This window comes from Crinia signifera, chromosome 12 (assembly GCF_055691185.1).
Source record: "Crinia signifera chromosome 12, ASM5569118v1, whole genome shotgun sequence".
Classification (NCBI taxonomy): domain Eukaryota; kingdom Metazoa; phylum Chordata; class Amphibia; order Anura; family Myobatrachidae; genus Crinia; species Crinia signifera.
Genome location: NC_139228.1, coordinates 74,608,754 through 74,634,128, shown reverse-complemented (window position 1 = coordinate 74,634,128; position 25,375 = coordinate 74,608,754). Strand labels below are relative to the sequence as shown.

At 45.1% G+C, this 25,375-nt stretch overlaps 1 protein-coding gene across 2 annotated transcripts in view; it reads right to left on the bottom strand.

Annotated features, from left to right (window-relative positions):
* Window positions 1-25,375, bottom strand: part of MDGA2 (MAM domain containing glycosylphosphatidylinositol anchor 2) — a 580,635-nt gene that overhangs the window by 19,538 nt on the left and 535,722 nt on the right. For both annotated transcript variants that reach the window (XM_083166414.1, XM_083166413.1), the window contains exons 11-13: window positions 11,031-11,208; window positions 9,616-9,636; window positions 650-805 (exon numbers count right to left, since the gene is read on the bottom strand). In XM_083166414.1, coding sequence (XP_083022540.1) covers window positions 650-805; window positions 9,616-9,636; window positions 11,031-11,208 — 355 coding nt within the window. The remainder of the gene's footprint in view (window positions 1-649; window positions 806-9,615; window positions 9,637-11,030; window positions 11,209-25,375) is intronic.

Genomic DNA, 25,375 nt, shown 5'->3' with positions numbered 1-25,375 from the left:
TGGCTGGTGCTTTATCTCCTTTTACCTTTTTTCTGCTTTATCTCCAGTTTATCTCTTCTCCAAGCTTAATAAATCTGCCCCAGTGAGCGGTAGAATTTTCAAATAAGGGAGCCCCACCAACTGCCAGTGAGTCTTGGCTGACCATGTTTGGCAGTGTTTATGGTGGCAAAAAAAGTAAAAAAATACATAAATGCCACTGGAAACAATGTATATATTAAACAATGCAATATATAATGTTTCCAGCGTGATTTATGTATTTTTTTTTTTTACTGTTTTTGGCTTTGATAGGAAAGGGCATTTTCCTATATAAACGCTGATAGAACCTTCTGCGTAATCGCACGCAGATGTGTATATGGTCTACACCCCCAATAGAAATAATTGACTGTGTTTTTAGTGAGACTTACAGTATATTATTTTTCTGTTTATGGTGGCAGTTGGTGCAGCTTCCCTATTTGAATTTCAGACTATGCTACAGCCCCACCTCTGCAGCAGCCAATGTTAAAAAAATATTGCATGTCCTCCAATGTATTATTATGCACGCGGTGAGCACTGGTATAAACAGCATCGCAATCTCATTCCTCTACTGCTCAGCAACACGAGGTGCAATAATTGTGTTCACCCACAACCTGCCAATGGACATGTACTGTACCTTGCTTGGACCCCCCAGCATCGGTCGTGGGCCCTGTATTTGGGGTATATCTGGTATCTCTTGTGCTTGCGCTTTGCTTCGTCCAGTCAAAATTTTCTGTGCTATCCTGGGTGAACAAGCAGATGTTACCGTCCTCAAATCCGCAGTGAAATTCCCCTAGAGAAAAACATATATAATTGGAATTAGGTTGAAAAAAGTTAGCAAACTACTCACACCCTGCCTCAGCTGATGAATGACAAGAATAATGTTCCCATACGCTGGTTTATGAGTATCATAAAGGTGAATTTGTGGAAACTCCTAAATAAATCCATTAGCACTGCCAGTAGCCTCTGGCACCGTGATTGTGTCTGATATTCAAGTGACCTTTCCGCCTCTCTCCTGTCAGATGATCACATCGTGTGTCTGCACCATAACAGTTCCTGGCCCATATCTCCATCTCCCCTAAATGGTTGAACGTGCTCAGAATGCACCCCACAATGCGCATACATTGTTTCCGATTACATTTTATTCAGAGTATTGTGCATGCATTTGATGATGATGATTGTCTATATATTAATAGCAGAAGATGTAAAGCTCTCGGCCTGTAGATTTGCTAAATAATATTGGTGTTACGTAATTGGTTGCTTCGTTTCAGCGTTACTGTATGTGGCAAAACATCTACCCACCATGTACAATGCATCACCATTGTGAGGGTTGGTAAACTCTCCCTGTGCAATGGCCGGGGATTTGCAACATGTGACCTCTTGTGTTTAAAAACTGACAGTTATTTGCAAAAACCCACTAAACATGAATATTAAGTTGAAGAAACTGGTCACATTGGCTACTGATTATTATTATTATTATTATAGACTACAAGCTTGCATGCACACTAATCAGATACTGTATGCTTATAAACGTAACCTAATGTACTATATACAAAGCTGTTTTGATCTGTGAACTTTACTATACATGTACAGTACATGCAGATTGTTCCAGTTGCAGACACAGAGCCAGAGGCGGACCTACAATTGGTCATTCCTCCCAATTGTCCTGTTTTTTTTTTTGGGACAGTCCCGTGACCCACCTGGGCTGGCAGTGTCCCACAGTGGGGGAGCCCCCCTGCTCGGCACTGCTCTGTGGTGAATAATTCCCCCATGCCCCCAGCAGTGGCTAATCCGTGGCTAGTATAGACCACACCCCATTGTCGCTATTCCACGCTCCCAAAATTTTGTGGCAAGGTCCTGTTTCCCATCCCTCACAGGTTGAGAGGTATGAATTGGGGCAACAGGTACATGCACTGGGGCTCCTGAGGACTAGAGGCCAATGCTGCCCAGACCAGCAGCTGGTACCCTTGTCACCCACTGGTGTGGGGCCCAAATTATACTTTTGCAGCTGGGCCCACCACTCACAACTTCCACCGATGCACAGAGCCACGGACAATCTATGTTCTCAGATCACATAACCGTACTCCATGTATCCTAATCATTATATCATGAGGGTTGCTACATCAGTTATTATGCCCTGTGGCTATCAGGAGTATAAAAGGGCTATGTACAGATGGAGAGCCTCTCTTTCAGCGCCAGCTATCACCAGATCCCCTCCGCTCGGAGAGTTGGTGTAGAGGCGCTCCATCTGATGGGGACGTGCAAGCGTCTCACACACATGTGCGACCCCCTCACTCGGCAGCTGGGAGCGGAATCCATGGTGGGTGCGGGGAGGCACAAGGGAGCAGCGGGGAAGCGCCAGGAGGCGGTGGTGGGCTCAGATGGAATGGAACAAGCAAGCTTCTTGTGAGCACACGCCCCCTTCCGTCTGATGGCTGGTCCTGCAACTGGTGACAGAATCGCCAGGACCCGCACTAATGAGAGGCACTACATCTGTAAATGCTAATCAGGGTTCAGCTCAGCATTTAATTGGACTGCCTCAGTAGATTTATCGGTATTTGTGTAGTTTCACGGCGCCAGCATGGCGTCTGAGCCCCCTTGTGGGGCTCGCTTCGCTCGCCCACGCTGCGGGCTCGGTGGCTCGCTACGCTCGCCACGCTATTTAAAATCAACTCCATGCCAACATGGATAGTGGAGGTATGAACTATTCATGTTGGCATGGAGTTAAGTTACTGTTTTTGACATATTTCATGGCGAGCGTACACCCGGAAGTAGCACGGCGCCAGCACTACACAAGTACCAATTTATCTCCCCCATCCCATCCACTTCCTAGTAAAAGTAAGGTTTAGAGGGGGAATTGGCATAGAAAAACTGGTCTGGGAAATTTCGGGAAGACACATTTATGGGGGACAGGGTCTAATGGAGGGGTGGAGATTGTTGATAAGTTGGGATCCTTCTTCATAGGGGCTGATTCTATGTTGGGTGCATTTGCAGCTGAGACTTAGGTAAGTATCCCCCGAAAATATAACAGGGGTTCCGCAGCAGAGAACTTTGATATTTGCTGTGCTTTCCCTGTTTCCCATCACAATAGCGATGGCATTAGCCATTGTAGTCTATGGACAACATATTACACAATTTACCAGGAGAGGGATTGTAGTGACCCCCTCCCTGGTAACAGCCAATGGTACATGCAATGTCTAATGACCACACACATGCAGTAGGTCCGCAGAATAAAGCAAAGTGATCCATGTCAAGATGGCGGCTTCTGCAATCTACTTTCGCTTTGAGCTGTGACAGTTTTTAGCCCACAAACTCTCCACTCCAACCCTAGTCCCTATCTGCTCCTACCTCCAATCTCTCTCTACAGCTCCCTCTCTCCATATCCAGCAAGGTTGAAGCCGATCAGTGTCCCTGCAAAAATTGCTTTCGCTTTCTGTTATGCCATCTTTAAGCACACAAAGGAATAATTTGGTTCGCCGAGGGGCCTCTAGTGGTCGCTGGATGTACTTCACCTCATAGAGGTGAGGAGTAGTTAGCCTTTTATATATATAAATATAGATTGCCCAAATAGCAGGAATAAGAAATGCCCGCCCCACCTCACCCCCACCTCACGTGCTGCCCGCATCCCCTCGCTAGCATGCGAGGGGATGTGTACAAGAGCACATACCCTTGCATGTGGCCAAAGTGCAGAGAAATCATTCAATTTTTCTCCCCTTCGTACAGTATATAGTCAGTGAAAACTATAGGTGTTCCCCTGCACCCCTGTCCGCACCCCCTCTGGAGCAAACAGCACTACACATGTGAAACTCGCCAAAGTGGTTTGCTCCCTTGGTTTGCACATGCGCGGAACATCCCCAAGCATCTGGGAAGGGTCAAAATTTGGCCCGCTAGGAGCGGGTCTGAATTGGCCTCATACTGCATTACTGATTGGTTAAAAATTCCACGGGCCGAAAAATAATAGTTTTGGAACTCATGCGCCCGTTGCAGCAGTTTTTATCTATACAACCTGCAGTTTTTATGTCCGGCTGCTTTAGCGACGCTACAAATTGATGTGTGTGTATGCCGTACGGTATGGAACCATGTGATTATTGTAATCACATGCATGCTATTATTTATTTATTTATGTATCACCTACTGATGAAAGGGGACGTAGCCCTGCGGGGGGTCATTTTTTTTTATACTCATATTTCTACTTCATGTCTGATCCTGACAGCGCTCGCCAGCAGGTGACTTTAGAGGGAGCGTTAATAAATGGATTCTCCTGACTTTTGTGCATCTTAGATACTGTACTGATCCGGTAGATGAATTACACGATATTCTTTACATCTGGAAAACAAAAGGTTACAGCTTGTTGCTGACCCCTATAAACTGCAAATAATTGGAACCTCAGCATGAACCAAGCAGAGACTAATAATGATTTTTTATGCTTAAGGGCATTTTGAGCGGGTAATAAGATGCATCTGTGGGCCTGATTCAGACTCATTTGCTGACAGCGTTCTTTCGCTGCTTAGAAAGTGTGTATAAGCCACCCATCACCCCAACGAACACCTACACCCCCCTGCTGGCAACGCCGCCCGCATCCCCTCATATGCAAGGGGATGTGTCCAAAAACACACACACACCCCCCACCCTCACAAGGGGAAAGAAATAGCCGACCATTGAATGATTTCTCTCCTCTTTCTTCAGTGACAGAACCTGCTTCAGTGGCGTAACTTGAAATTCTGCTCCCCATAGCCAAAAAAGTCTCTGGCGCCCCCCCCCCCCCCCTAAACATTAACATATACATTTTCTCCCCTACATGCTCGTTGCCAGGGGTTACGTGCATTCACAGGCTTGTTACCAGGGGTTACATGCATTCACAGGCTTGTTACCAGGGGTTACATGTGGTGCACCCTCCCTCATAGCCCATCCCTGCACCCACCCTCATACACCCATACCCCAGCCCTGCACCCAACCTCATACACCCATACCCCAGCCCTGCACCCAACCTCATACACCCATACCCCAGCCCTGCACCCAACCTCATACACCCATACCCCAGCCCTGCACCCAACCTCATACACCCATACCCCAGCTTGCACCCAACCTCATACACCCATACCCCAGCCCTGCACCCAACCTCACACACCCATACCCCAGCCCTGCACCCAACCTCATACACCCATACCCCAGCCCTGCACCCAACCTCACACACCCATACCCCAGCCCTGCACCCAACCTCACACACCCATACCCCAGCCCTGCACCCAACCTCATACACCCATACCCCAGCCCTGCACCCAACCTCATACACCCATACCCCAGCCCTGCACCCAACCTCATACACCCATACCCCAGCCCTGCACCCAACCTCACACACCCATACCCCAGCCCTGCACCCAACCTCATACACCCATACCCCAGCCCTGCACCCAACCTCATACACCCATACCCCACCCCTGCACCCAACCTCACACACCCATACCCCAGCCCTGCACCCAACCTCATACACCCATACCCCAGCCCTGCACCCAACCTCATACACCCATACCCCAGCCCTGCACCCAACCTCATACACCCATACCCCAGCCCTGCACCCAACCTCACACACCCATACCCCAGCCCTGCACCCAACCTCATACACCCATACCCCAGCCCTGCACCCAACCTCATACACCCATACCCCACCCCTGCACCCAACCTCACACACCCATACCCCAGCCCTGCACCCAACCTCATACACCCATACCCCAGCCCTGCACCCAACCTCATACACCCATACCTCAGCCCTGCATCCAACCTCACACACCCATACCCTAGCCCTGCACCCAACCTCATACACCCATACCCCAGCCCTGCACCCAACCTCATACACCCATACCCCAGCCCTGCACCCAACCTCAAACACCCATACCCCAGTCGATGGCCAGTTGCACTATTGCCATTAATGGCAACCATGATGGCCATCCCTAGCAGCAGCAGTGGTGTGAGGTCTGTCTGGACCCAGCAGCTCTGAGTGGAAGCAGGCAGGGGGTGGGCTGCAGGCAGGGAGTGCACAGCACAGATCATCATCATCATCATCAGCATCTATGATGAGGTACTTTTTAGTGTCTATGTTGACATATGTCAACATGGACGCTCTAAAAGTGCACTGCGATCGCCATGCTTCTAGAACTATCATATTCTCTCTCATGCCCAATTAGATAGTAAAGTATGAACCAAGTCGGTCTACACCCAAAAAAACATGATCATGGTGATCCTGCCCATGTCGACTTTAAGCTTCTGTCCACCTTCTGTCAATGTCGACCATAGGCCCTTTATAGCATACCTCCCAACTTTTGTATGTGTTCTCCCGGCACATAGTGAAATGTTTAGGGGGCGTGGCCTACCGGGAAATGGGTGTGGCCTGTACCCGTGACACTTCCATGAGACCACGCCCCATTTTCGCCGCTATGGGGGCATGCTAAGCAGCTCAGTGAGCTGCTGGCTATGCCCCCAGCCCCTCTGGCTGTAAGAATAGACACTGTGCGCATGCATCTATTCACGGACGACAAAGGGACTCCCAACCGTCACCCGCCCCCCGCTGCGGGACACTGCCAACCGCGGGAGGGACACGGGAACGTCCCAAAATACCGGGACATTCCCGCGATAAGCGGGATGGTTGGGAGGTATGTTATAGGTGAATGCCATCTGCATATGGTCGGACATTGAGGGATTGAGGCAGAAACCTGGGGGATACTTAATATGTGTGTTTACTGAAAATGGGTGTTATTGAGGGATACACCACAAATATTTAAGAATAACAAGGCGCAGACTGCTCCAGTAAACTGTAGAAACATCAAAAAGAAATGTCATGCCTGTGATTGTGCTCTGTGTTCTACTCTCTGTTTGGATATATTCATTTTAAATTACTGTAGGTCGATAACTGGCTGTTGAAGGACACAAACAGCCCCTAGTGTTCTAAAATTAGAAAATGCATATCTCAGCTCTGTAAAGAAATGTTTAACAATTTCTAGAGCCTGTCCAAGTCGTAATATAAATATTCAACAGATATGAAAAAAAAATGGCCACATTCCTGTATATTGGGCCTGATTCAAATTTGTGCGAATTAGCAGCAGCCAACAAACATGTAAATGCCACTGACTCATATATATTCCTGCAGCCGAGGGTATATATATATATATATATATATATATATATATATATATATATATATATATATATATATATATATATATATTGTACATGTACTGTGTGGCATACCACTCAAATAAATGTATTCTAAAACTTAAAACATTGGAAGAAAAAATGTCCATATAATGACAGAAAATTTGTCCCCTGGCGCCTTGTTTGGAAGATTAGGAGTCACATATGTTTAGAATGACCAATACGTTTCGTCTCATGACGAGACTTCATCAGGGGAAACCCATATAGGCAACAATAGATGGAACATTTCAGAATATTTAATGTATTCAAAGGACCGATTACATATCAGTATAACCTGACTTTAGTCTAAAGTATACATGCAATGATCAGATACTGTAACTGGTTTGGAAATGATGGTCAATATATATATATATATATATATATATATATATATTTCTGAATAAGAAGCGTGAAGAAAAAACAATGCAGAAAAGCTGCAGGACATGTACAAGCCCAGAAATTAATGAGAAGGTGGAAATCCCCATTAAATTTGTTCTCAAGCACATAAAGAGATCCCTAGACACAAATTAAGATAATATCACACACATGTTGCCAATATTGCGTACCCAAAGCAAACACTCTTGGGTCCATCTTGTGCAATTTAGACTAATGAATGGAAAGGGGAATTTGGTTGCTGCGGTTACAGCGCACTTGTAGTACATGCACCTTGCTATTAAATAAGCCTTACAGTGTTCATTAAAGAAAAATCAGGAAGAGTAGAAATCTGCCGGAGTTAAGGGCTTAGCTAAGTTCATGAGCAGCGTAATGAAATAGAAGTGAACTTTATATGGAAGAGACAGAGTGCTCATTTTATTTTTTCTGAATCAAGAAATTCATAAAGTAGCCATAAAGGTCAATGTATGAACTTTTGTTCTCCTGCTAAAAGTTCTGGACTGGAAATATCTTACATATCCCTGTTGCCTGAAATACACAATTTCTAAAAAATTAATCAGCGCGTCATTGGGGGAAATTCATCAAGATGGGATTTTGCTATGGGTAACCAATCAGATACTGGGTGGGATGTATTCAAATACATTGCCAACCCTCGCCTTGCCAGCGCAGCAATGCAAACACATATGTACTAACATATGCGTCAGCGGTGATGGAGGTCCCCCACGATACCTGTGATGTGATGTGCGTGGGCTCCATCACATCCTTGGCTTCAGCGGCTGTCCCCGGAACCGCCTCCTCCCTCCTGCAAACGGAAGGACCCTCGGCTGTGACTGACATGCTGCTAGGGGGAGGAGGAGTTAAGGGGCGGGACTTGTGGGATCTGCAGCGGGTGGCGATAGAAGCCCATAGGCTTCTATAGGGTATCGCCACCCAAAGGTGCCCTGCCCGGAGAAGACGCGGCTGCCGGGTCTTAGTTCATTGAAAATGCATTAAACCCCCCGCAATCAAAGCCGTGTATCGGCTTTGATTAGGCCCCTCCTTTCCAGATGTGCAGGAGACTTTGGCATTGTGCCATGCACAGGTCTCCGGGAACATGGCGCCTCTGTTGTGCATGCATGAGTGCCAGACATTTTACAAGGGATTTTTTGCTGTTGCACCTCTGGCACCGACCAATGGAGAGGTGAGTATGATTAAAGTATGATGGGTTTGCGGTGTGTGTGAGCCTCCTGTATTCAGGGGCCCATGTGCACAGAAAACCTTGCACCCATTATAGATATGCCAATAGCTCCAGCACAGGGCTATCTTAATTTATGGGCTCACTTGGCAGCTGCCCAGGGCCCCACAATTCTAGGAACCTTTGAGCAGGGCTTTTGCCTCCGGAGAAGGCAGGAAGAGAGTGCAGCCAGTGGCTCTAATTGTGAATTACACAAAATATGCCTCTCTATCTGCCTCTGAACCAGCAGCCAAGGAGTGAATGGTTGTCCACATGCTGATTAGTGTATGGTTGGTGCTATCCACCAGAGTGCCAATAGCCAGTGACTGGGGAAGCAGGTGTGGAGACTGCACGAATGGGCGTGCTATGATTTGTTTTCATTTACTCCCATGAATGTGTATATGGAGGCCCCAGGGCATTTCTTTGCCCAGGGCCTTCAATGAGTTTTAGACAGCTCTGCTCTCACACATCGCTAACACTGTCCTCAGTCATCTGAACATGCACTAGGACAAAACAACCAATGCAATGAATAATATGCTGGTGAATCTTTGCAGGGTTCCTTAACGTTCCCAATCATGGCCAGCTCCAACCACCAAACTGTTGGATATTTGACCATAGACGCTTTTGGCCAAACTGAAAATTGTGTCATCAGTCAATGGCTCCAACATGTTCAAATATTGCCTTCGTTTGACCTTATTCACCCTAAACCATGATGGATCTTATGATGATCTTATGGACCTGGATCAAATGAAGTGTTCTTGGCCCAATAAATGTAATGAATGGTAGCGTAGGTTACAAGTTTTTATACTTACGTAAGTGTGGATTAATTGGAGCTGCAAAGAAATGGAAAAAAAAAACACAATAAATACACGAAGACCCACATACTGCATATACATTCACTGGTAGGCTTTTGCCACGCTCAACCGAAACGGAATTTAATGGAAGTGGTTGATGCTAGAGTTTAGATTGCATTGCAAGATTTTAAGACATCTTCTTCTGGCATGGCTTCATACAATTTCAAATTATTTCCTGATAAAGAAAAGTTGGTACTTGTGTAATTTCACAGGGCTAGCATGGCGCCGTGCGTCTGAGTCCCCTTGTGGGGCTCACTTCGCTCGGCCACGCTGCGGGCTCGGAGGCTCGCTACGCTCGCCACACTATCTAAAATCAACTCCATGCCAACATGGATAGTGGAGGTATGAACTATACATGTTGGCATGGAGTTAAGTTAGTTTATTTTAGATAGTTGTAGCGAGCGGAGAAGCCGGAAGTAGCACGGCGCCATGCTGGCGCCGTGAAACTACACAAGTACCGAAAAGTTAAAGAACCGTTTAATATTCTGGTTTTGAGAAAACTGCATTCTGTTCCATACACAGAACATCCTGTTGGAGACACTTCCTGCATTGGACATGGGGTCCACCGGCTTTACCGAAGACCAGATGCTCGATCTACTCTTAGTTCCATAATGTGATCATTTAAAGCAGGCATGTCCAACCTTGGCCCTCCAGCTGTTGTGAAACTACACCTCCATTCATGCCTTGCCACAGTTTTGCTATTAGGGAATGCTAAAACTATGGCAAGGCATGCTGGGGGGTGTAGTTTCACAACAGCTGGAGGGCCAAGGTTGGACATGACTGATTTAAAGTGTTTCTTTTATTTCTTATTTTGGCCACACACGCACTGCAATATTGCAGATGATCGGCAAATTTGTTGGACAGAGCAATGGCATTAATTTAGGCATGCATCGAAGAGCGGTTGGTACGTGACCACTGTCTGCCTGTGTGTATCGGTGGCAATTGTGAATCATGTTGGTTTAAGTACAAGCCAACTGGTAGGCTTAGTATGTATATGTGCATCGTTCGTCGCTCTGACTTGGTGATGGTGATAAAACACCTGAAGTTCACATCTGTATCGCTATGTTATAGTAATTGATTAAATAAATTATTGTATTTGCAGGGATGAGAGCTGTGATCAGGCCCATTCATTAAATTATGTAGGTTTTATATTGAATCTAGACTCTCGTATGAACTGGTTGTAAAGTAAGAATCTGGTGGAACAGTCCACATTATGCACTAATATAAGCAAACACGTAGAGTACACGCCAAGACAGGAGTCATTTGTAAAGCCAAGCCCTTCGGAAACTCTACCTAGAATACTGGTATCCTGTAGAAGGGATGAACTGACCACCTTACCGTACATCAGTGTTACACATTTTCCCCCCACTTACCACTATATTTGATAATTCGTATAGCTGAGTCTCCCTCCCCAAATCTGTTGATGGGGGTCAGGCGGATTTCATAGGGTTCCGGCTTGACAAGTTTGGTGAGGTTGTTGGTAATTAACTCTCCTTTCTTGATGTTGCCATCGACTGAAATTTCTGTTTCCCACCAGCGCGGCTGTCCCGCCTGCCATTCAAAGAGAGAGATCCTCTTATTAATAGCAATTCATGCGTTGTATATTAGAGATCTAGAAAGTGTTTAGGCAGGATTACAGTTATTTTGGTGGCCTATTATACAGCAAGCAGTGGCCTAACTAGATACATGTGGGCCCCATAGCAAAAGTTTGTAAGGGCCCCTATTTATCACCTACTGCTGAAAAATATATACAGCATATGATAATTTGACAGGCAAATTGGGCCCCTCTCAGCTCTGGGCCCCATAGCAGCTGCACCCCCTGCACCTATGGTAGTTACGCCCTTGGTAGCAAGTACTGTATTCTCTGCTTGTAGATCTCAGCATACAAATTACAGTATGGGGGGTATTCAATGTCAGGGGCACAGCTGTCGAGCTAGCGCGACAGCCGTGCCCCTTTCCCGTTCTCGTTTTGCTCGCCTGGAGCTCGGCAGTCGGGATTCAATGTCCCGGTCGCCGAGCGGCAAGAAGGGGGCGTGGCCGCAAGCTGAGGATGGAAATAGAGCTTGCCTATTTCCGGCTTTTCTCGGCAGAACGAGCCCGACAGCTTGTGATGTCGGGCTCGTTCTGCCGAGAACCCCTGTTCAATGCTGTAGGGGAAAACAGCATTGAATAGGGCCCCGCAGCCATCTCCCCCGTCGGGAGATGGCTGCGGGAGCACGACACCGATTGAATACCCCCCCTATGTCTCTGCTGAATAGTGGGGGTCTTTGTTAAACCCTCTCGCAAATTGTGCTGTCATTTATTAAAATAGATGTCACTTTTTTTCAATTATTGTTAATTTGTTCACTATATTTTAACCTTTCTTAACGTACAGGTTTTTCTTTTTCACTTTCATGACAAATATATATATACAGTATATATCTTTTTTTTTATCTATATGTGCTGGACATAAGATTACAAAAATTCACAAAATGATTATTATTAATATTATTATTAAAACTATTATTCATATTATTAATAATGTATTCGCACGGGGGACCGATTTTTCATAGTGAGTTATGCACATAGATTATTCGCCGGGTGCTCGCACACAACAGTGCAGGCTTGCCTACCCTCCCGGAATGGCCGGTAGCCTCCCGGAAATCGGGTCCTTCTCCCGGGCCCTCGGGAAGGTGGGCAAGTCTCCCCCATTCTGCTAATTGCCCCCGATCCCCACCTTGCCCGCTGGTGTAATTACCTGAAGTTGCGTGTCCGCGGAGAGGGGGCGGGGCTAAAATGATGCGGCCAGCGAATCACAGAGTTTTCTGGCATGGGGGCGGGGTCAAGTGATGTCAGACTTGCTCCCGCCCCCCTGACGTGTTGCCTCTCCGGGCTTCTCCCGGAGAGGTGAAATTAAAAGTAGGCAAGTATGCAACAGCGGTGGCAGCGGGCTGGGGGATTCACCCATGGGAACGCTCAGCGTTTTATGGGCGTTTGCATGAAAATGCTGGGCTTTCCCATGGTAATTCCTCGATGACGTGGAAGCGGGGGGCGGGCAGCTGACGACTGTGGGTGTCTCAGATCTGCAAGCACTGGAGAAATCATTCGGAAATCAAATGATTTCTCCCCCGCACCCAAGGCTGCAAATGGATGTTTATTCTAAACAACCATCTGCAGCTGTGCGGGGGATCACAGTGTGCAATGGGGGGGGGGCGGTGTCTGGGGGACTCGCAAAGGCTGCAAAATTTGCAACTTTGCAAATCAACCAGAATAACCTAATAAATACAGTATAAATATCACAAAGTCAAGACAGATATTTCCGATTAATCATGACAAAAAAAAAAGTTATAATCATCGTGCCAATCCAAGTTATTTAAGTATTATTACTCAAGAGATATTGGAGGGTCATTGAGAAGAATACGGGGGAAGCTTGCGAAGATGGGGTTCACTAAGGGGGTTATTCTAGTTCATTCTTTCTGACAAAATACTTCTTAGATGGACAAAGCCATGTGCACTGCAGGGGGGCAGAAGTTACTTGTGCAGAGAGAGTTAGATTTGGGTGGGGTTTTACTTCAAAGTGAGATCTATATTGCAGTGTAAAATAAAGCAGCCAGTATTTTCCCTGCACAGAAACAAAATAACTCACCCAAGTCTAATTCTATCTGCACATGTTACATCTGCCCCCCTGCAGTGCACATGGTTTTGTCCATCTAAGAAGGATTTTGTCAGAAAGAATGAACTAGAATAAAACCCTAAGATAGGTTGCTATGTTCAACCAGTCAGATTCTACTTCTTTTTTTATTTAGCACCATCTAAAAGACAATAGATAGTATTTGATTGGTTGCCCATAGCAACATCCCATCTGATATAGAACTCCCATCTTCCATCTAAATTTCCCCCTACGGGTCTCGTACCATAGGGTATTTTTAAAACATTGAAATACGGCTTTTCTAGTAGAAAGTGGTAAAACCTCTACATAACTTCCCCAAGTGGCAAAAACATTCTTAGTGCGGCATATTTGACAATAAAGCAATGAACAAAAAAACAATAATAATAAATAATGACACAATAAAACATTATTACAGGAAACAGACAACAACACATTGTTTGGGATACACAATATATTTCTTTATTTATTTATCAACAGTTTCTTATATAGCGCACACATATTCCGCAGCTCTGTACAGAGTATTTTTGAACATTCACATCAGTCCCTGCCCCAGTGGAGCTTACAATCTATATTCCCTACCACATGCACATGCACACACAGACATTATAGGGTTAATTTTTGTTGGGAGCAAATTAACCTACCAGTATATTTTTGGATTGTGGGAGGAAACCGGAGTACCCGGAGGAAACACACGCAAGTACGGGGAGAATATACAAACTCTGCACAGTTAGAGCCATGGTGGGAATCGAACCTATGACCTCAGCGCTGTGAGGCAGTAATGCTAACCATTACACCATCCATACCATCCACACTGCCCCTTATATACATTGGGATGAATCCTAGCAATCATCACTTTCATATTAGTGTTTAATAAAGCCGTACCCAAGAAGACTTTAGAGAAATACATCTCTGCCGGCAAGAGACATCCTTTGTGATAGGTTTTTTTGGTTCATGATTGAAAGTCCATCTGAGTATGTGCCTAGTGAAGCACGCATCACAGGCAGGTCTTGTGTGGCCTGGACTGACAAAATAGGCAGGGCCCTCCTTTCCTTTCTTGAACCCGCAGCTGCCTGTAGAGACCTCTGGTGTCAGTAGCACTGGCCGCACTACTCAACCTCTACATTGCTTCAAGGGAAATGTGAACTTTGTTTATGACAAATTATACTTGATAGACTCCAGTCCTGGGCCCCCTTTCTGTTTGGGCCCAGGACTGGAGTCCTGCAATATTTTAACATTCACATCAGTCCCTATTTCAGTGGAACTTACAATCTATATTCATTTCCACATGTACACACACAGAGACATTCTAGGGTTAATTTTTTGGGGAGTCAATTACCTTGCAAATATAATATTTTTGAATTGTGGAAGGAAACTGGAGTACCCAGAGAAAACCCACGCAAGCATAGGGAGAATATACAAACTCTGCACAGTTAGGGCCATGGTGGGATCTACAGTACCTTGCTACAGTACATCTGACTACTGTGATACAATTACAGTACAGTATATTCATACATTCCCTCCATGCGTCACCAGAGTCCATAACAAATGAAGATTTTTTAGGGAGGCCTCCTGGATTAGTTATACCGAACATTAAATGATATCTCATAATAGATCATGAAAGTGCTGGCACCCTAATTTTCCCGCAATATGTACGTCTATTAACCGGAAAATGACATTTCATTTCTGAGGCTTTTATAGGCCCAATCATAGACGTAGACAAGAACATATTGCAAATAAAATACATATTTCTTGGATGATGACCAACATTTTAATTTTCATGTGGGTTTTCTGCCTGCGTGGAAGTTTTTGTTACTGTATTAATAACTGTAAACATAATTCCACTGTAGATTAAATAGAACATTTATCTTGACAATTGCATTACTCAGTGGGAGAGCTCTTCAATTAGACAATGTAATGCAGACCATACATCTAAGCAGCAATCCTCCAATGCAGATCACATCATTTTTGGGCCAGAAATGTAGAATAAGTCACGTGACAGAGGCAACAGAAGACAGGGAACTTGTCCTGATACTGCCTGATTCAGGGGCCCATTATTTTACAGTGCAATTATTGCAGAGGTACAGGTAAGAGAGGTGTGTGTGTGTGTGTGTGTGTGTGTTGGTCATGTGATCCAGGTGCATGAGGGTGGGGAGCCAACAGCGGGAGAGAGTGAACGGCAGCACCATAGAGGATACAATTTAGGGTGATGGTTAATAATTACACATCGGATCACCTTATAGTTGGTCTATTGCACAGACTCACAGTCACACTGACCACACACAGTCCAGTGCAAGGAGGAGGCATGCGACTTGAGGAGGAGGAGGAGAGGGAGGCTCAGTAGAGGGAGACAGGGCATGGAGAAGGAAAGAGGCAGGTTTAGAGAAGAGACAGTGGCGTAACTACAGTGGGTGCAGGGGATGCAGTTGCTATGGGGCCCGGCAGCCTGGGGGGCCCCATGGTTCAGCAAGCTATCCCCTGCACCCTTTAAAACTGTGCTATTTAAAAATAGCATTCGCTATGCAGCCGCGGGTTCAGGTGGGAGGAAGGGAGGGAGGCGTGTAGCACTGCCCGGAAGACGCTGGTGGTTTTAGGGGTAAAGAGGACCACCCCTCAGGAGCCGCTCTATTGCAGCGGCGAAGAGGTTCCGCTGCTGCTGCTGCCAGAACTGAAGTTGTTCCGGGGGAGAGCAGAAGATGACTTGCTGCTGCTGTATGCAGCCGCACCGTGCTGGCAGCGGCAGGGAGGGAGCAAACGAGGACCTGTGGCAGGAGGTCCCATAGCTGCCCATAGCCGCTCTGTGGAGGAGGATTAGCGGACCCACTGTTGATGCCCGGAGCTGGTGGAGGGAGATCAGGGGGAGAGGACCCGCTATGTACCGTGTCCCGCCACCAGACAGATCTGCAGCACTGAGTCTCAGTCCCACTGACTCATCTGGGGACACCTGCAGGTATTGGCAGGGGGGATGTTTTGTTTATGTGTGCGCCCCTGGTACATGTACCCTATATGTGCCAGATCCATGTTCAACAAGTGTGTTCCAGCGTGCCTTGCCCTGTATAATGTATGAATATAGGTGTTTGTGTATATCAATGTGTGCCTGTACAACATGTGTGTGTGTAAGTGTGCCCCCTGGTCCATGTGTAACGTGTGTGTGTTTGCCCGTGTACCCCGGTTCATGCTTAACATGTATGTGTGTGTGCCCCTGGTCACTCTACAACATTTGTGTGTGACGCAGTGTGGGAGGATGTAGCGGACCCTTCACACTGTGTCAAAGTTTGCCCCAGCCTGGCCAGCTCCCAGTGGTGACACTATTTACCTGTTTTAGGGGACGGGGATCTGTGTAGGTGCTTTGTTTCTCTCACATGCATTATTCTCTCTCACTGACACTGTCTCTCTCCCCCGATAATACTGTCTCTCTCTCTCTCCCTGGCTCTCTTTCACTGATACAGTCTTTCTCTCCCTCTTTCTCCCCTAACCCCGTTCTACCTATCTCTCTGTGTCACAAATGGGTAGGGGGCCCTTTCAAGATTTTGCTATGGGGCCCACAAGGCTCTAGTTACGCCCCTGAGAAGAGAGGCAGCACCAGGAAGGGGAGGTAGGTGGGCAAGGAGGGGGAGGCAGTGCTGGAACGATGACAGAGGATGGCTGAGAGGAGGAAGGCAGCACTAGGAGGAGGGGCTATCACCTGGAGGAGGAGATAGGCAGGATGGATGGATGGAGACAGGGCATGGAGGAGGATATAGGCAGGCAGAAAGGAGGGAGGCAGCTCCAGGAGTAGGAGGGAGGTGAGTAAAATGGAGTGTGGCAGCACTGGGAGGACTAGAGAGGCAGGGTGGGAGGAGGGAAGCAGCACCAGGAGGAGGGGGGGGATGGGTGAGGATGAGAGAGGCAGGATGGGAGGAGGGAAGCAGCACCAGGAGGAGGAGGGGGTGGGTGAGAAAGAGAGAGGCAGGGTGGGAGGAGGGAAGCAGCACCAGGAGGAGGAGGAGGTGGATTAGTAGGAGAGGCACACCGCTGGGAGGATGAGAGAGACAGGCAGGTAGGAGGAAGGAAGCACCAAAAGAAGGAGGGAGGTGGGTTATGAGGGGGAGGTAGGGCACGAAGGAGGATTGAGGCAGCTAGGAGGAGAGAGGCAGGGCATGGAGAAGGAGAGAGGCAGGCTTGGAAGGATGCAGCACCAGTAGGAGGAGAGATGCAGATTACGGGGCAGCATCTGGAGTAAGAGAAAGGTTATCAGGGAGCAGGGCTGCCGAGAGGAGGGGGGGGAGTACTAATTACCCTGGCCCAGGACTGCAGGATGGGCCCGGCAGGGACCCTGGTCCGACTCCCGCATACCTTTTCCCTCCGTCCCTCCCGGGCAGCAGCACACACCTACAGCATGTGTTGTGTTGACAGCAGGCTCAGCATGAGCGTCTCATTGACTGCATTAGAGCTCATTCTAAGCCTGTTGTCAGCACAGCACATGCTGTAGGTGTGTGCTGCTGCTGAGGTGTGGGTGTGGGGGGGTGTGGGACGACTTTAGAGTGTTTTTCTCCCACCTTAAACATTTGGGGTGGTGGCCTAATTGTGGGAGGTGGCCGCCCCTCCCACAATTAGGCCACACCCCAAACATTTTGCCGGGGCCGGGCAGGATGAAGTGATATCCAGGCTGGAAGATTGGGAACAGCACTGGGAGTAGGAGGAGAATGGCATGCCTTGGACAAGGGAGGTGTGTCCAGAAGAGGGTGGAAGGGCCGTTTGGATAATCAACTAGGCAGCTGACGAGCCGCTCCCTGACCTGGATTCCAAGAGACAAGTGAGACTGCTCTGCTTGCCCAGGACTGAAATACCCTGATTTCTAATGGCTAATTCTAATGGCTTCATATAGCAAAGAGACACAGGGCCAGATGCACTAAGTTACAAAAGTGATAAAATGGAGAGTGATAAACAGCCAGCCAATCAGCTCCTTCCTGCCATGTCACAGACTGTGTTTGACAAATGTCAGGCAGGAGCTGATTGGTTGTTTGTTTATCACTCACCATTTTATCACTTTCGAAGCTTGGTGCATCTGGCCCATAACCCCTGTAGTACTATTCTGTAATTACCAAACTGCACCAAGCTTATCTTACCACCAAGTTTCACAATTGTGCTAGTCTATAAGTTAAAACTAAAGTATATAATAGAAGAAATTTTTGCAATTTCACTGATCATTAACATATATTATGGTAAAAAAAAAGAGACGAGTAACTACTCTATAATGCTATTCAGTTACAGATCTGCAGGTTTATCTGTATACTATGTAAAATTTGAAAATAAAATACAAAAGCTTTCAGCCTCAACCCCAGGTGACGACAAGAAGAAAATTCACGCTCTGGAACTTATACAGCCTGTTACCTGAAGCTAGAAGTTAGAAAATATGCCAAATGTAAGGCCTGATTCAAAGGTGTGTGCAGTACCAATGTTTGCAAGGCTGAGTGATTACTAATGCACAAGCGGCATCTGTGATGCATGGACGGCTCAGGGTGGAGACTGGGAGGTGGCCTAAAGTCTTTGCAAAACGAGGTCATGGGCATGTTGTGGGTGTGTCATGGGAGAGTTATGGGAGTGTCATAGACATTGTTATGGGTGTGTCAAGGGTGTGTTATGTGAGTGTCATGGGTGTGTTTGGACCGGAAGAGGCTTCAGAGCAGAGGATGCAGCACGGTTCAAAATTGAAATAGGGGAGGCAGAGCAACTGCCATCTCCTGCCCTTCCAAACTCATTCACTGGCAGTTGGTGTTTCTCCCCTATTTGAATTTTGGATTGTGCCGCAGCCCGTTTTCTGGAGCCTCCACTGGTTTGGACCAATCTGTATATTTTTCCTCTTGGGAATAGTGACTGCACATGAACTGTTTGCATCAACCAATGCTTATACCCACTGTGAGCGAGTCCTGGAGACGGTGGATGGAATAGGAACACATACAATACAGGGAGAAAGGGGAGAGACTATCATTGCAGGTAAGTATATTTGTCACCTTACAGTACATACAGTACTGTCGTTTTTTCATTAAATATGGCTCAGCACATTAGACTGGGGACCATATATGGCATCGCATATAAGACATGGCACCTAGAACAGTTTTGTATATTAGAGCATGGCACCACATACAGTATGCTTTGCATACTATACTTGGGGAACTAATGTTCCCCTCTGAGCACTATAACCCTTTAGAGGTCACATTGCCTTCCTACTTTAAAAGTAAAAAAATCTTGTGGCTGCAGTACTCTAGTTTCACCATTAGATGGTACTGGTCGGTCTGATGTTGTCAAATGGCCACAATGTCTGAACTTCGACAGATTTACATCAAGATGCAATTAAAAGATTCCTGATGTAGTTATAGCCATTTGGTAACAATATCGATAAATGTATACATTGATATTGTTATGGGGGGGGGGGGCGTGGGCAAAGGGGGATCTAAACCCACTGGGAGTGATTTCTGTCCACTGGTGAAGATTAGGGGGGTTGGATTTATAGAAAAGGGGAGTTGATTGCTGCTGGAGGGTGTTGCCACAAAGGGATTTATTAACATTGGGAAGGCACTGAGGGGTAAAACCACTGGGACATCTATTATATCTGTGGAATGTATTGACACCGCAACACATATATTGTTTAACTAAAATATGCAAATATATTTAAAAAATATACTTACATCTACCTTTAAGTGATTACGCATGTATGTTTAGTGATTACAAAGTAGTATTGTTTATGTCCCATTCCACGTGTTACAAATCTTTCCGTGGTAAAGTTTAACGAAAACTTGACAGAAAAAGTCACTTTTACAGGGGAAGTTTGTCAAACAAAAGAGCAATAAACTTTACAGCCCATGAATCAGTCCATAAATGTGTCACTTTGCCAGCATGCTGGTCTATAAAAGGGATGATAAAACACAGAACATTTTAATATCCCTGTCACAGAGCTGGATCGTACAGGAGGGACCTAGCTGATAGGCAAGCTCTACATTTAGGTCTACCTCTGATGTGTCCTAATTTTCTATGAACAGTTCGGTTTTTACCACAGGAGGCATCTAAAGGGTGAGGTATAACTCACAGCCAATGTCTAGTTACTGTTGGTCAAAACGTTGACATGAAAAGTTATACATGCATTAGTTAGACATTGAGAAAACATAGAAATGCAAAAGTCAGACTGCATTAGTTCGGCATTGACAAAAGTTCTGCACAAGCAAAATGTTGACATGGGTAATGTCTAACTAATGCATGTCTAACTTTTGTCAATGTCTAATGCATGTCTCACTTTTGTCAATGTCTAACTAATGCATGTCAAACTTTTGTCAATGTCTAACTAATGCATGTCTAACTTTTGTCAATGTCTAATGTATTTCTAACTTTTGTCAATGTCTAATGCATGTCTAACTTTTGTCAATGTCTAATGTCTGTCTAACTTTTGTCAATGTCTAACTAATGCATGTCTAACTTTTGTCAGTGCCTTATTAATGCATGTCTAACTTTTGTCAATTTCTAACTAATGCATGTCTAACTTTTGTCAGTGCCTTATTAATGCATGTCTAACTTTTGTCAATGTCTAACTAATGCATGTCTAACTTTTGTCAATGTCTTATTAATGCATGTCTAACTTTTATCAATGTCTAACTAATATATGTCAAACTTTTGTCAATGTCTAACTATTGCAAGTCTAACTTTTATCAATGTCTAACTAATGCATGTCTAACATTGTTCAATGTCTAACTAATGCAGGTCTAACATTTTTAAATGTCTAACTAATGAATTTTGAACTTTTGTCAATGTCTACCTAATGCATGTATAACTTTTGTCAATGTCTAACTTTTGGTGACCATTTATTGACTGTCTAACTAGACACTGCCTGCAAGCCATCAAGATCCCTCTAAAATGTCTCTCTTCCATTACAAAATCCCCCTCCTTATTTAGGGTCCCATCAACTTGATAAAGCCATAAAGTAGGAGTCTTCCCTCTGTGGCATAAACCCATGTTCGGCTGTACCGTTAGGGCATCGGCATTTGCGCGGCACTACTGGGTATTCCTATCACAAAATGAAGGCTGTTTATGAAAGAGACCTGCTTGCTGTACTTAATTAACTTAATCCACCTCCACACTACCTGGAAGCAGGTAAAGCTGGTGAAGGGGGAGGGGGGGATGTATGTGCTTTATCATATGCCCATAAAGTAAATAAAAAATACAAGGCCAGATTCAGATATGGTTTGAGTAGCGATTGCTGCTTTTTACATGATGGAAACATCAGCTCTAGCACTAATATGGTAATGCAGCGGGAGGTGACACGCCTCCAACTGGCCTGGAAACGAGTACCCGCTCCACCCTCTTCTCTGCACCATTCTCATAGCATGTCCCTAAGACAGTTTATCTCTGTGTACAATTGTCATCACCCAGGAACATCAAATAATTGTCTCTAAACAAAATAAAAGCTTTAATTTTTTTTAAAAAGTCATGTTACCCATAGCAACCAATCAAATACAGTGTAGAGAAATGATAGACCGCATCTGAATACTATTGGCAACTATACTTCTATAATTTGTAGAACCTTTAGTATATTTACCCCTAAGGGGGTATTCAATTTGTGCCAATATTTTACTTAGGCAAAAAAATAAACGCTTATCCATTTTTTAGGGTGAATGGGGATTCACCATATTAAATTGGGGTACCACTTTTTGCCATGGCAAAAATTGGTCAGTGCCAATAAACATCTTCATCAGCGGGAGTAGAATCCATGTGCTTTAAACACTTTCCGGGCAAAATTGCATCCATCTTCATTGATTTTAAGGCATTTTTCAGCCATTTCTTTTGGGCCCCCCACTAAAATGGGTGAAAAATGCCTTCAATAGCAGTGAAAATGGGTGCAATCCAATAAACAGGCATTCAATTAGTTGACTTTTTTCATCTGTCCGAAAAACTGAACTAATTGAATACCCCCAAATAGGACTTTGTCCCTACACACCGTGAGACTTGTGTGCTACAGTACTTAAAATCATTTGCTCAAATATTGGGCCCCTCGTAAAATCATGCCCTGTTTGTGGTATAAGGACAAGAAAAATAAATAACTCTTTTTTTCTGATTTCTTCCTGTAGAAAACAGTAATACACCAAGGCCCTGATTCTGGTTCACTCGCAAAAGCAAATTCTCTCTTTAACGGCCAAAACCATGTGCACAGCAGGTGGGGCAGATGTAACATGAGAGATAGATTTGAGGAAAACTAATAACTATATTGCAGTGTAAAAATAAAGCAGCCAGTATTTACCCTGCACAGAAACTAAATAACTCAGCAAAATCTAACTCTCTCTGCATAGGTTACATCTGCCCCACCTGCAGTGCAGCATGGTTTGGTCCATTGGAGAGATAATTTGCTTTTGCAAGTGAACCAGAATCATCCACTATAAGTAGCTTATATTAACAAACAAATAAAATACAGGGTACTGTATAAACAAGAAAAATCTAAGTTTTTTTTTGTTAAACCTGCATGAAAAATGGGTTAATTTCTAGCTGCAATCATAAATAAAAAATGTGTTGGTCAGTCCCGCTGAGTGAATATGAATCATTTCTAGGTACCAGAGACCGCTTTTCCACCAACATGAATGCTATTTATATCTGAAAGTAAATTATTATCATTTTAAACCTGCTGAGGCCCTAATAGGATTAATTAAAAATACAGATGGTTTTCTGTTTTCTATTTTCTCTGTTTTCTATTCCTCTGTATGAATAGCACAATCATCACCACTATGAGTTTTTAAGACCTAGCAAACAACTAGATTAATGTACATTAGAAAGAAGTGTGAGTGGGTCAGATTTAATTATATAAGAACTACTCAATTTTCTTTCATAATAAAGTTTGCTATTAATTGAAAAAGGAAAAAATTATTCTGTTGAAGTAGTAAATAATTAATTCATATACATAAAATATACCTAAAATAAATTTTAAAAAATTGCTACATGTCTAGAATCCATAGTAAATCTATACATACCAATTCATAATTATTATTTATGAACTCAATGCACATTAACCAACAGAAAATATTTTTAGGTTATTAAATCATAATAATTATATATATATATATATATATATATATATATATATATATATATATATATATATATATATATATATATATATATTACTATTCCAACTGTTTATTTTATTTTTTTGTATTTTTGTATTTTTCTTTGCATTTTTGAATTTCTGAAAATGTAATTAAAATATAAAATTTTCTACTGTAACTGTCTGCTCAAACTTTCAGGAGCTCTGTCTCGAAGTCAGATACTGAGGGTGTGGCCATGTGTAGGGGGTGTGGCAATGACTCATTTATAAAACTAAGTTTCACTTTACTAACGATAAGGGCATGGCTCATTAAAGGTTAGATGGCCCTAGTCCAGGCCCCATTCCCCAGGATGGGCCCTATGTGTGCTTCCTTAATTATTTCCCTTCTGTTATTAAATATTATAAATAAATAACCATTTTCATATTTCTCTGTCCCCCAAAAAGCGACTTTGTTGAATAGGAAAGTCTCAATCTATCAAAAAGAGCAAGGGTTGAATTGGCCCACAGTGAATATCTCTGCTGGGCCCCATCCCGTTCTGGGGGGTCAATTTCCAGACTCTATACCAGGGCTGGGCAACACCGGCCCTCCAGATGTTTATGAACTACACATCCCAGCATGCATTGCGTCAGTTTCAGCATGGCCACATAGCAAAACTAATGCAAAGCATCCTGGGATGTGTAGTTCATTAACATCTGGAGGGCCGGTGTTGCCCAGCCCTGCTCTATACTCTACAAACATTAGTACTCTATTTGTGGGTCATGTATTTTAGCTTTACTAAACCTAATGCAGTTGTCATTGAGTTTTAGACCATGGTTTGTGTGTGAACAAGGACAACCCCATTGGGGTCAATGGGTCAATGGGTCGACCAAACTAAGGTCGACATGCATTGGATCAACCCCTGAAGGTCAACATGCCTTAGGTCAACATATGCTTCGGGCTCCATTCCTCGGTACACTCGGCACATTACTATATTCTCCCTCCATGCCCTATTGGATGGTTGGGCATGAAATACCGTTGGCGGAAAAAAAAACGTGAGAAAATCCATTTCGACCTTTTGACTGTTGACCTTCCCAATATTGACCTAATGCGTGTGTCAACCTAATGACCATGTCAGCCTAAAGCCATGCCTTTTTAATGTGTCAACCTAACACCTGTTGACCTTCAGTGGTCCACCCATGGCATGTCAACCTTTTGTATGTCGATCTGGTGACCATGTACCACCCCATCACATGTACAGTGTAGGATCGCCATCATAGTACACTATCATGCATCCAGGTTTTATATACTGTACAGATGTTTAGGGTTAATATCAGGTTAGGCTCCAGAGGTACGGCTGTAGCGCAGTTCAAAATTCAAATAGGGGAGGCCCAGCAACTGCCATCAACTGCCATTCCTAACAGACTCACTGGTAGTGGGTGTGGCTCCCTTATTTGAATTTTGGATTGTGCTGGAGCCTTACCTCTGAAGCAACCACTGGTTAATATTCTATTGATTTAGCTGAGACGGGAAATTTAATCTGCACACTTGTGTAGTGGTGTATGCTGCCTGGTTTTGCCACCAACCTGTTAAGTTTTGCTACAGATGGGGCAGGTCCCATCTTGGCAGGGGATGGCGATCGCAATGCCAGCCGCCATCCCCCGCCAGCGCCATCTGCATAATGAGAAGGGGACACGCGCGCACAAGAGGCGCGCGCGTCCCCTTCCGATGGCTCTTCCAGCCGCTCCCCCGCCGGCTTGTCGGCGGTAACCCGGGGTCCCCGCCGCCTGCCCGCACCCCCCCTAACCCTGTCCGTCTCCCTGAGGCAGAGACGGACAGGGTTCCCGTCGCCCCGCTGACGGAGATTGAGACGCGCGTCAGATGGTGAGGCAGGCCACTGGCGGATCGCCAGCGCTGACGTTCTGGCAATTTGCCAGCAAGGAAGAGGCCTGCCCCATCTGTACATCTATAAATATTAGGCATTGTAGCAAAGGTTTGACACCTCCGTAAATACATCTCTAAACTTGAATATTAT